The sequence below is a fragment of the Anopheles marshallii genome, chromosome 2 (assembly GCF_943734725.1).
Source record: "Anopheles marshallii chromosome 2, idAnoMarsDA_429_01, whole genome shotgun sequence".
Taxonomy (NCBI): Eukaryota; Metazoa; Arthropoda; class Insecta; order Diptera; family Culicidae; genus Anopheles; species Anopheles marshallii.
In genome coordinates this window covers 91,253,608-91,267,048 of record NC_071326.1, presented here as the reverse complement: position 1 = coordinate 91,267,048, position 13,441 = coordinate 91,253,608, and the positions used below count along the sequence as shown (strand labels likewise).

The 13,441-nt window shown below is 41.6% G+C and overlaps 1 protein-coding gene across 1 annotated transcript in view; it reads right to left on the bottom strand.

The window, feature by feature from the left end:
- Positions 1 to 13,018, bottom strand: part of LOC128709581 (5-hydroxytryptamine receptor-like) — a 33,228-nt gene extending 20,210 nt beyond the window's left edge. Inside the window, exon 1 of the mRNA XM_053804586.1 lies at positions 12,193 to 13,018. Within this exon, the coding sequence (XP_053660561.1) occupies positions 12,193 to 13,018 (826 nt within the window). The remainder of the gene's footprint in view (positions 1 to 12,192) is intronic.
- Between the last annotated feature and the right edge of the window lie 423 nt (positions 13,019 to 13,441).

The following is a 13,441-nucleotide window of genomic DNA, read 5'->3' as shown; positions in this document are numbered from 1 at the left end:
TAAATAAAAGTCATTAATTTGAATTTTGAGAAATTGCCTAGAAACTTCAAGAAAATTTTCAGTAATTGTTCGTGTTTTTTTTATATTTAATCAAGAAGAACTGCTATTGGTTGTATTGGTACTGGTAACTTAATCTATGGTACATTTCACATTATTCAGGAGACATTTCCTTCCAAGAACAGTTAAAGAACATTTATTCCGAAAGTACTTGGCCGACTTTTATTGTGGCTCTTCGTCAAAAATGATCGATTCCATGCAAAGCCTATTAATATTATACCATGAACTGTTCATTGAGGATTCATGAATGTGTTGAGAGTCGTCTACATTTGAATGGCACTTTACTGAAGATGTTTATGAATGACCCTTCTAAAAGGGTCCATTAATCGAAACACTACTTCGGATCTATTATTTATTAAACAGTTTTACAGCACAAATAGTAACACCGTATATCGACCTGCGAGTTGAAACAATTCATTCCCTCAAAAAACAACAATATTTACATCCTTTCGATCGATTTCGATCGAAGCTGGAAAGCGTGTGCTATAACACAGTGAATAATGCTAACTAATACGGTGGAACGGCAGCAAAATTTCAAACGCATTCAAACTTTTCCAATATGAATCGCTTACAGACGACAGCACAGCTAGTTCCCTCGCAGAGTACCAAGGGAGTGGACGGTGCAGTTCGAAGCAAGAAAGTGCCAAAACTTTCTCGAAAACGACTCCACTCGCTCCAGCTCTATCCGTACCGCGTTCACACTGTGCAGTGACCATTTATCGTCACGGTTTTAGTGTAAAACACCGAACAGAAAACTTGGCCGAAAAGTCGTTTTCACTCGGCGCTCTGGGTACGGTTTTGGGTACGTACTTTTAACGATGCTCACGTCTGTAAGGAGGTTGAGAGGTTTGGGAACTGTTCGGGATAATTAGTTTATTTGTCTGTTAATAGCTTTTGCAGTTTTGAATCCCAGCTGCTGCTCCAAGGTGGACGGTTTGCGACAACTTTCCCATTTCCTCACTGAAATTCATGTTAATGATCACAGCATAGAACGTTTTTGAAGGAAGTTTAAATATTTTAATAGTTAATTAACAATTCCTTTAGTCATACTTTGAAGATTTTGTTAAAATGTTTGGGCTACGTTAACTTAAGTCATGATATTCCTAAAGAAATTCTATACATCTAGAGATCTGAAGGAATAATATACAACTCACACTTCCCTGGGTAATATTGGAGAATGTGTTCTCTCATACTTGAACAAAGTATATAGATCTTTTTGAATACCGGGGGAGTTTTTAAGTCTCTAATGATACCAACCAACCATCATCCATATGTCCGGTATTCTAACCTTACCAATTCCCTAAGTCCCCACTGTATCGGTTCAAAATTTTGCCCAGGAGATGGTTCGAAATTACTTTCCAGTATTGGGTGTCTATACCAACCGTTATTACAAAATGTTATTTGTCACCTCGGGCACTGCTTGTGCATCCCCATTTTCAATCACTTTGCACTGTGAGGAGCTTTATTTCAATCAAGTCCGGTATAATGGATAGTCGCAGCACGTGCCTAACTCGGAATGCTATTAGTGATGGGTTGGATCAGAAATTAATTAATACATTGGAATCAAACTTATACGGATATGGATAGGATCGAGCCTAGAAACAAGTACGGAACACCCCAGAAGCGTTTAATTTACGCTCATCAAAATCAAGAAGATAGGAGGCGTCCATTAGCAGACAAGTGTCTACCAACGGTTTCAAGGAAAATCAGATGAAACCGTTGGGCGACATCAATTACGGTTTAATTTATTTTCGGGCACACTATCTATGGACAAGGATGAATGTGAAGCTTGAGGGCGTGAGAAGACTTATAAATGGAAGAGTTTTTTTTCTAGCCCATCAAAAGGGAACTTCATGGATCCCATGTTCTCGTCCTTGTAGATAAATTAAGTTTCCTTAATGTTTAGGATACCAAACGCTCCGTGTTCCGGTATAAAAATAACTTACACCATGGAAACAAAGAACCCCCAATCACACACCCCAAGTATTAATAATTAGATCACAATCGACAAAACAGAAACCCAAAAAAGGGGTTCACTGAGGAATTGGAAACATTGGTGTTGGTGTTGCGCACATCCCACACCTAATGACCAGGTAAAAGAGACGCATGACGTCAACAGTGTCCCGACAAAAATGATTATCACGTCACTATTCGCTGGGGTGCCATTTAAACTGAGCGGCAGCAGAGCAGAAGAAAATCGAAAACCCGACAAACATTTCATGGCGCCTAAAGTCATCATGACCATCATGAAAACAATTTCGCAAAAAAATCCGAAACCGGAAGTTTTCCTAAAAAGCAACACAATGTGGCAGGGGTTTTCTGACCATCATAAACCGTTTTTCATTCAGTTGAACATTTTTTTTTGTCGGTTTGCTCGGGGCTATGATCGAGAAAATATAACCACTTCTCCGGGCACGTGTTCGTAGCTGCCGAAAAGACAAAAGTTCAACAAGTTATAATTGGAAAAGATGGGTCGCTGTAAATAGGATAGCCCTCCGGATGGAAAATCTCTTCGAGCGAACTAAAGAGCTTTTTCAAAAGAAAAGTTGTTGGGGAGGGGAAAAAAATTTGACCCCAGTGACATCGTGTTTCGGTTTCGCTGCAAAGGAAAATAAGTTGGAAGCTGTGAAAAACTAAAACCAGTAAAAAAATCATGACGATGAACGAACGATTTTTCCTGTTCCACCTCACTCATTTAATTTTGGAATTTACTAAAAATAATCTTCCTGGATTTTTCGCGTTGTTGAAAAACTAGCTGTATCATTTTGATCCTAATAATTTATTATTTTGAAAGTAGCTTTTAAGTTATGTCAGTCAAAAAGCAAGCCAACATGTGTGGAGTTGAAAGCTATAATAATTCACACGAAACATAGAAAAATTGTTATGGGAAAGCACCAAAACCTTAATTCCTAGAAAATGAAATAGCATTCTATATTCATTCCATTCATGCGACTAATATCGATAGATTTTATTGAATACTAAATTTATTACTAGGGAAAATAAAAGATCAGATTGCGCAATACCCCAGACACAACATGTTCGCCAAATTGCTTCCATTGATTCCATAAGAATAACTTACTAAACAAAATGTTATCATAACACCAAACGTCCTCCGTTCATACAATCATCGTCAGTCGACATAAAAACCACAAAACATGATATCGATTGTTTTGTAGTGTTTTTCTGACCCTGAATACGGGTGTAGAAATAACGGATGCCACCATCTCCTACTCCAACCCCCAGCTCAGCCTCATCAATAACCAACGGAAAGTAAAAACGAAACTAAAGACAATCAAATTACTGTCCTTTTACGGCAACCTACAATCAAACTGATGACGATTTCAGAGTTTGGACCATTACGGTTGTTCGTCTGTCGTGGTTTGTTTTAGCGTGCATGTATGTCGGTTCCACCGAGACCACAAAATTAGAGCGCTTATATCGGGGGTATGTGATGATGAAAACCGATCCATAAATGTGGCTAATGGAGACGCACCTAGTAACCGGAATCGTATTGTTTGGTACCGCTCACTGACGCACCATTTACCAAGCAAACCTTTAAACGATAATGGTTATACACGTGATTCAGATTTTTTCGAATACCTGTGTCGCGGTTGACTAAAAATTCTCTTAGAGTCTTGTTGTGCTGAAAGTTGTGTATTTAGCCCAACATTTTTAGTCGTGTTAATTGTTCGTTCGATCGTTGAACCACTTGATATGCATAGAGTTGAAACATTTGCAATGACGAATTGATGCTGAATTGAAACGGGCCAAATTGTGATCCGTCAAAATTATACAAAATTGTCGAACGTCTTAATTTACATTATTTGTATCGTCATAAATATTATAAACATAAGTATATGGATACAAACCTGGTTCCGTATGTTCTTTCAATGAACTCCTATTGTGATTAGTTTGGGATGGAAAATACGTTAACACTCTTTTCATTACCGTCATTAATCTTTTTCCCGCTGTAATAAGCGTACCTGAACCAAAACGTAACTATGTACAAACCTGCAACCAATCTCAATTATCTCGCTCATGCACCCACCCGTCATGAAATGGGCGAAAGATCAGGGCCAATCTATCTACCGGTGGACCCCTCTGAAATCAATCATCAATGTTTACACATTCAGTTGCTCTAAAACCAACTGACAAAGTACGCCCGAACTGTGTTAATCCCTTTTTCGCACTAATTGCCTATCATTGGAACTTTGGGTCCGGCAATTTCCATCCGTAAGCCCGTTATCTGCACGGAAACACGATTTATCCCGAAATTTCGGCTGCTTTAGAGCTTTTACAGAACAGAAACAAAAGTGAACGATTGCGGATGATAAAAACACAAAAATAAGATTTATCGAGCAGCAGCACACCATGGGCCCGAAAGCGGTAGCGTGTAATTTATTATCCTTCAGGTGACAGTCAGTTTGATGAAGTCCGTTATCGTTGGACAGCTTGGTAGGTTTTGAAACGCTGCGTAATTTTCGCCACAATTTCAGCCCACGGATGAGGGAACTCTACCAGGAGAATCGATCCACCGGTTAGACCTATGCCGGGTGTAAAGTAACGCATCCATGGCCACTTTTCGTCCGCCCCGGTTAATGATGATGAAGACGAATGTGTATAGGAGCATCATTGCAACCCAGAACCCTTTTCGCTGCGTGTGTATGTAGCAACACAAAGGAAGGATATAGTCCGCTGAACCAACAACCCGTCACGGCACTGTAGCAACGTCCCGTGTTGGTAACGCACATGCTCTTTGGAACAGTGCGGCTCGAATGTGACACCTGTTACCTGTACCTTGAATTATATTTAACTTTACCGTAAGTGCGACTGACAGAATCAAACTACGGGTTTGCATCCCGGCACGAACATGGGCCTTGAATGTGTCCATAACCTTGTAATCAATCCTGTCCATCACCTCGTCAGTCTCGGCTCGGGTCCCAACGGTGTGTCCCGCATCCGAGCTTTACGGATGAGGGTATTTTATTTATTTATTATCCATCAAATCCTGCCTCCCTCAGTGTACGAGCCCGAGCCAAGGATCAACGCATAACACCGAGAAGTTGTTTTTGTTGCTGGTGTTGTTTTTACTCCAACATGATTGCATTTCCCGTTCGGGTCTAGTAATCAATCTCTATAAACACGACGCTCCATAGCACACACAGTTATTGCGGTAATGGAAGGTAGTTCAATCGACCCGCTGATGATGTTGGTCCGCTGTTGAGCAAAAAGAGGGATGCTATACAGTGTAGAAGTTGAACTTATTATTTGTACAACAACCACAATTGCATCGCAACACTATAAAAACAGTTCACCCTAATCACCTTGTAGCACAACATTTTTACAAAAGGTAGAGGAAAATTATTGAGATAAATTTTGCACGGTGTATGAGAATTTTTGTTGTTGTTCAGAAATCGATACCCTTTATTAAGCACAATTCTATATACTAACCATGGCTTGCGCTGAGCTTTAAGTCTACCTAGGGTGTTTTACTATTAAACCCGGTGTGCTTTTTTTGTTGCATATTCAGTGCACCATCCCGAACTCAATTTTCCACCTGTCAACTGTGATACTTCATACAGTAACTGCACTGACAGCAGGCCATGCAGGAGGCGTGGACGGTTTGTTGTGACACGCACGACTTCCTTTCGCTTTATGTGTTGTATGTCTACAGGACCAATAAAGCCAATCAATGGCTTGTTGACCCTGTTCATGTTCCAGAACGTAAGGTTCTAGATCCAACTAGCAAAGGATTGTGTGTTGGGCTCGGGGAGGTGTAATCTGTCAAACAGTTTTCCATTCATTTTCCAATACCACAATTAAACACGTAGCTTTTGAAGAATGCACACCATAAAGGGCAATATGGTGTGACATTTACGTCAACCACCATGAATAGTGGCAAGACTTCATCAGTATCAGTCTAAACAAGCTTCTATATTACATCAACATCCAAATATAATGCAAATGATGTTCAAATTTCGATTTTTAATGTTTTAGTGGCCAATGTGTTTAAATCTGGCCAATGTCGTACGTAACTACTTATCACAAATTTCATTAGTTGAGCAGTACGCCGTATTTGTCAAAATTTTCATCAAAAAATACAACTTTAAAGGGTAGTCCCAGGAAAATGGAAAATTCGATCTAAAGTCTGCCAAAAAAACCGTCCCTAGATAAAATTCCAACAAACGACTAAAACTACCAGTATGCATTTTTGTGCATGTGCCGGGTTGAATGTTTCAAATTCTGGCTGAAAGCGTTGGAATCAAATTATTCACATTGATTCTCACAATGACCGCTGCACTTCCGCTTAATTGATTTACGGTCCATGAACTGGAATTCAACCGGAAACAGCTGAACATAATGAAGAAAGCAGCAGAAATGAAGCAAAAACGAGCATTTCACCATATCCCAACGATTCCCGGTAAGCTGCTCGTTAACGGTTGCAGTCAGTGAACAAAACCGGACGCTCCGAGGGATAATATGTAACTGTGCTGTGCTGTTACAATTTTCAAACCCCGACAATGATTTCCGGACGAATTCTTTCCATTTGAACTGTGCTATGGCAATGTGGCGTACGGCAGGATCGCACGTTTGCAGGACTTCTTTTTCTAGGAACGAATTAAAGTTGATGCAATGGTATTTAATTTACAAGGAGGGGATTCATTCAGTTTAAATTGAATTTTTCCATTGCTAAGCTGGTTGGAGTGCGTTGAACTCACATAAGAAACTAACGATTCACTTGCTCGTCACGGCTTTTGATCCACGGCTTTTCAACCTGTTCCAAACCGTTGTATGGGTTCGTTTCGTAATACGTTTCGGGAACGATTTCTGTAGAGATGTAATTTAATTTTCACGCGTTATAAATAATGCTTTGCAAAAGTTCAAGCCAACCGAAACCGATGGAAACGCTTGCGTAGAAGAATAATATAACCAACATATTATTATGGGTCGAATCGGGGACGGCCCAAATCTCTGCTGCTCCCTTTTTCGATTTCTTGCACGAGCGCCACGCGCAATAAATAATTTTTATACATTTGTACAATGGCATACGATTATTTATGACATTTTTTATGTGGGTTGACCAAATCGGACCAAGAATGTCAAAGATATTTTTGGCTAGGATTTTTGGTACATTGGGTGATTAAAAAAGTATTAACACAATCCAAAAATTGATCGGTCTCTTATTGTAAAAGATAGCATTAAATTTTAAGCCAATCTTTGTTAAAAACACACAGAAAACTAATTTCTTTGAAAATGAAACTTAAAGTAAACAGAGAAATAAATTGATATTCTCTTGCTTTACGTGATTGATCATCTTCTTCTCAGCAATTTAATTCAACCTTTCCTTTTTACTATAACTTTTTGAAAGTTTTATATAAATAATTTTTCCACTTTTTTATACTCCTTCTTTGGTTTTGGTTAGGTCTAGGGTTTAGGAAAAAACCTAACAATTTCCTTCTACAGCTTAACTTTTTGAATCCTTTTCTTGAAGAGTTTTTTTCTGTACTAACTCATCGCATTTATTCATTATACTGCATCAAATTATGCACACAATAAAAAAACTTGTTGAAACTTTTCACCATGCTCAATACCCTCTCTCAATTAGGCTCGCGTTCCTACTCGTGCATTCTTCAGCTGAAACGGGAGGTGTTGCTATTGCGAGGCTTAATGTTTTGTTTTCTTCTTACTCTAAGTTGCTGTAGAAAAAAGCTTTACGCTTCATTTCCTAATGCTTTCCCACCCAAAACAGGCCAAAACTTCGTACCACTGGAATGAGCGCTGGGGCGCGAAAATGACGCCCCATTACGCCATTTATCAATAACTTCTGACATATTCTGGGTTAGTGGCCTACACGTCCACAAGGCGGTGTAAGTTGAGTTGCGTTCCATGGTTTTCTTCTTTTTGCTGTGCGTGTGTTTGTGTGTGAATCGATATAGAAACCCCAAAACGGGTGCTCCTGAACCGGGATAGCAAAAACTCTCGATGGACGATGGGCGATGGGAATGTCTTTGAAGCACGCGAAATGGCACCAGATCCCCGTACCGAAGGTTACGGTACGGCTGTATTAAATCTTGCCATGAAACATCATAAATCGTCAATTTCGAAAGCTTCTCCATCGTTCGCACACTGCTTCCTATTACTACGAACGTTCGAGATTTAGATGGCACAGGTTATGGACCCGAACCGGCTCCAGTGGTGTGGAACACTCTCCATTTTATGCCCGCAGCCCGAGCTAATTGTGTCAGTTCCGTGGCAAACTACGATCTATCGACCGCTCGTCCTGCGTCATGAGGGTAAAGATTGGTACGACCCGATATTGTTCAACCATCTTCTCGGGGATAGCAACGCCCAGGAAGCGTTTTAGCTAACCCGTGTCGGTCGCCTACTTGGAGACGGATGCTGTGGTGTACCTTCGGCAAACTTACTCCAAACCTCCAGGTTGTTGTATCACCGGAAACTTGTGCTTTAACTCCCTTCTGGAGCCAGTAGATTACACAGCCAGTACGTTTCCTAACAAAACCCGTACCGCACAAAATAGGACGATACAGCAAGTTTCTTGAAAACCGCCCATCCTCCCAAGCACTAGCGGAATAAATCAGTACTATGCGGTATGGAGGTGCCTTCAAAATTTAACCATAACACCAAGCGCGAGCCCAGCTCCATGTAGAAGTGCGTGTGTATGTTTTGGCCACTTCCGAACAACGGAACCAATCAACCGCACACGCAACTCGGCACAAAGTGCTGCGAAGTGGAAAGTAATTTAATTTTCGCAGCATAATTGAGGTTTTTGGTTCAGTTCCGGGGACGGGGGACCGGATACGATTGAAAAAGAAGGAAGCTTGTAATGATTTTAGCCACGTTTTATTAGGCGACGCGTAAGGAGAGTTAGCATACATTCGCAAGTCAAAGTGGTTACTAATAAAGCCAGACGTTGCTTTTGTAGCATACAAGTGAAAATGTGGTAGGGAAATCTGCTAATTTTTTGTGCAAAAAAAAAACCCAGAAAGTTAAACATCCGTAAGGTTATACATGAGTCGATATCGAACAACAGCTAAACTGCTGATTATGCAGAAAAGATAAACTTCTAGATATTCTGTTGAATAGATGTACCACAATTCTTTATAAATACAAAGGTCTTTGGTGTGTTCCCAAAACTACGCTTAAGGTAGTCTGGAATAAGCATTACTACTTTGCCCCATTAACATTAAACGGTAAAAAATCGTACATACTAAACACTTCCTTTAATATCCGTGCTCACCAATAGCACCTTGACATGAAACACCTTAACGAATATCTTTGGTATTCTTCTCCAGGAACCGAAACGCCCCAGAGATTGCCCACTTTTGTGTAATTCATGAGGGGTATCAGTAAAGTTTTGACTCGTTTACAGGAATTTCCTTCACCTATATGGCATAACATGCACGTTACCGGTACGAAACATTAGTCAATCCCTGGAGAACTTAGGCGATCGTTGTTTTCCAGCATCGACAATGTGTGTGATGGCAACCTTGATGGGTTTAGGCAAACTTCTCCCCAGTTTTGGTTATTTGACGGTCTGGAAAGCTTGCCGGGGGGCATCTGAAGTAAGCTTATTTTCCCGCCTAGTAATATCTCTGACCGTCCATCTCATCACGCAAAGCCTCAAGATAACTGTTTGTGCAAGTTACAGTATCATTCCTTTCTGGCAAATCATACAATCACGCCACGTTAACTAGTTCACCTGTGCTCTATCGTACTATATTGAATGTCAAACTAAAGGCAAATGTCAAGCGGTACAACTTCGCACGTCATGGTCGTTGAAGGTATCACATAAAAAAATTGTAAATTTACGCAAATTATTCCCAACAGCCCGAATGGCAAAGAACACTTCAACCCCCTTTGGCATGGTTATTAGACATGCAGAACGTTACTTCTCGGTGCACGGGTGAAGCTCGTTCGTCATGAAATAACAATCATGATAAGAGCCACGATCAGTCTCATCTTCTTGTGGAACCCATCTACACAGTACACGTTTCTTGGCGCACTCACAGAAACGAACGATTTCCCCCAGAGCTTTTGCCAACCATGGTGTCCCACTACGAAGCGTTTTTGCGTTACTGCCAACGGTTGGAAAATGTGAACACACATAAAAAAGATGTACTGGAAGCGAATATTTTGATTTGATTTTAAAGATGATAACGAGAAAGCTTATTGCCCCCAAACCGTGCGCATTCTGCCGTGCTTGTGGAAGAAGATTCTTCCCTGGTAAGAAAATTTTGGGTTACAAATGAGAATTTCTGTCGCATCGAAGAGTTCTCGCAGTTGAGGGTGTGTTTTTTGTGGTTTGCCTTGTCATTACAATAAATCGAGCCTAAAATTGAATTTTAAATTGCATTTGCGCTACCTGCAGTATGAGAAGAGTTTTGCCGCTGTAATTTTTAATGTATTAGCAAAAATAGTGCCATGCAGAAAAGCACATAAACGTGAGCTGAGCGAACACATAAGAACGTGGAAAAGCTATGTGACTTTGCGAGATGAAAGATCCAGGTATCTCATCGCCTTCAATGATAACATGCGAAATAGAACCAACTGTGTGTAGCATTAGAATGTTGGATGTGCCGATTTGGGAAATATGAGCTAGAACCAGTAACTTATATTAGTTGGTGCACTTACAGCACATAACTCTCACACATTTAGATGCGATGAGCGCTTGACTTGGGTCAGTAGCTCATGTTATTGGAGTGACTTGTCATAACAGTATATATGTCATCAACAGTAGATTCAACTTGGACAAGGTGTATATGTTTTTGTCAATAGCGTGTTAACTCACATTACCTCCAGTGAATGAAAAAATCAGAAAGTCACGTTTCAGTTATCAAGTGTCCTAGCTGTTAACCGTTCACAGCCTATAGTGGAGGCAGTGCTTTCCCTTTCCATTAATTCCGTATTCTATATACACGTTCTCCCTTTAACCCGTCGAAGAATCGAACCATCACCGTACCGAGTTATCGTGTCGTGCCTTTATTTGTGAAAAAAATATCAAAATCCCTCACATATTGTCCGCACTTGACAGTGCCACCTCTCGACACAGGATGTCTGTTGATGTCGACGGTCCGTGATATTCACTCGTAACGGCAATGACATTGACGCTGATCAAGATGGTCTTTCGAAACGTGAATTGGGAAGAATATTTTCTCTTCTCCCCCCCCCCACCCCGAAGCACTGCTGGTGCTCTTCAAGGTCCAGGATATGAATTTTCCTTCGGTTCTAAAGACAAAATGGAACCAATGTTGTCATTGAGCACGCGAAAAACATCATCCTCTTGTAGCATATTTTTTGCATCTTTGCCATTCCCTACTCCAGATGTTATTCGTGTATTACTTGTTCAAACCGACAGAAAAGAGCAGTTTAAGGTTGTTCTCCGTCTGTTCTCTGTTTGCTCTCTGATACCACTTCCTCCATCTGTCACAAGCGATGAAGACATAGCGCGAGCCGAAAGAAGTGCTATGAGCAGTGAAATGTAATTCGTCCATCAAAGCCAGTGCCCTTGACTTCCGCTTTCAGCGAACGACTGGGAGCACTGGGAATGTCGAAGGGTAAGCAGAGCGATAGAAATTTGTCTCCGCTTCCTACGGAAGATATGGACAGCCGTACAGTGTCATCTGCTGAACAAAAGTAATACCTAGCTGGTTTGCCTATCATGCGTCTGATACTGCTTTTTGAAGAATAAAGAGATTCAGAATTTTTAACATCAACAGAGAACGTAAGAATCCATCCCGAAAAGTATTACGGTATCGGCAATGTTTACCGATGCGCATTCAATATTATGATTGGATTTTGAGCCACTTCGCCAGGAAGTAGGTTTTGTAAATAAGATTTTCTTGTCAACAGAGACATGTAAATATTCTACCTTGCGATGTACAGAATACAAATTATGGCACGATATCAACGTGGAGGTTCTTCTCTGCTTTTGTGGTCTTTGATTATAAAATCACTTCTTTTTGCTGCTTTTACAATCATATAAAAGACTGTAAATTCTTGACTAATGATAATTATTCGTGAAAAATCCATTTGTTTTCATTTCCATAATTTCTTTAAATTTCCTTACGAATAGCTCTGATCATTACAATCTGTAGGATTTGGAACACTGCTTACCGATAACGGTCGCTAGGATGACTATTCCCAGCACGATGGCGGTCGCGATCACACGTATTAGATAGATTGTCGTCTCGCTGGCGAATGTATCATCGTCGTCCTTCGGCAGCAGTAGCACATCCCGCGGATCGACCGTACCATTACCGTAGTATTTGGCCGAACCATTGACACCGCTGGCCGCACCGTAATTGAGCAAAAAACAGTTGGTACAGTTCCACAGCGCCATCAGCTCGTCCTCCTCGAGCAGATCGGGCAGGGACAGCGATAGGCCCGGTATGGTGGATCCCCGGTCTTCCACCAACGAAGAAGACGGTGACGGCGAGTACGAGGAACCATTGGATATGTCACCACCGAACTCCGTGGCAACCGTGGTATAGTTGGAGAAGAGGGTTTGTGTGAGATTACGCACGCTTCCGGCCTCATGGATGGTCTCTTCGGCCGGTAAGCTGTGGCCGGTACCGTACGACGATGAAAAGTCCCCATCCGTCCCATCATCATCGCCATCGCCGGTCACTGTGGACGACACAAGTGATGACAGCTGATCGACCACGGTCGTCAATCGTGTTTGCGATCGGACGCCCGGGGGAACTGTACTACTGAGCGGGGCGCGGGAACTGGTGCTCGTGGAATGGAAGGCCGCTGGGGAGGAAATCGTTGACGGTTGTGCGGTGTAGGAGGTAATGGTGGTCGTCGTGCTGGAAACGATAGCGGTGGAACTGCTGGCAGCGTTCGGTGTCACCCGGGACGCTTCCCGTGCGGTGGCCCATGGCCATGCGGTCCAGGCGTGTGTTTCTTTGGTCGGGCGTCTACCGTCCGTCAGGGCCATAGTTTGTCAAACGTTACTCCACTATCGTACCTACATACACGCGGGTGCGGTTGCACGCGCTGCTAGTTTACAGACAAGGAATTACAACTAATTTTTACTGTACACTAATCGTGAGCACATGTACACTTCTCTGTAGCACTCTTTTAATGACGGGTTGGACACTGATGGTCCTCCCGCGTTTAACACGCACTGGTAGCTTTTATCATACGGACACTTTGCACCTGAACCAATTTTGTAACAAACACACTGTACCCGACATTTCAACTGCACGTTCCAACACTTGCCTTCACGTTTCTTAATCTCAGTAATCCATGCCCCATCATGTTGACTTTGCCTTCCACTATCTCTCCATCCAAAAGCATACACATACAACTACACGCACACTATGATGTCATTTTCGGTGCCTTTCGGCGAAACCGATTG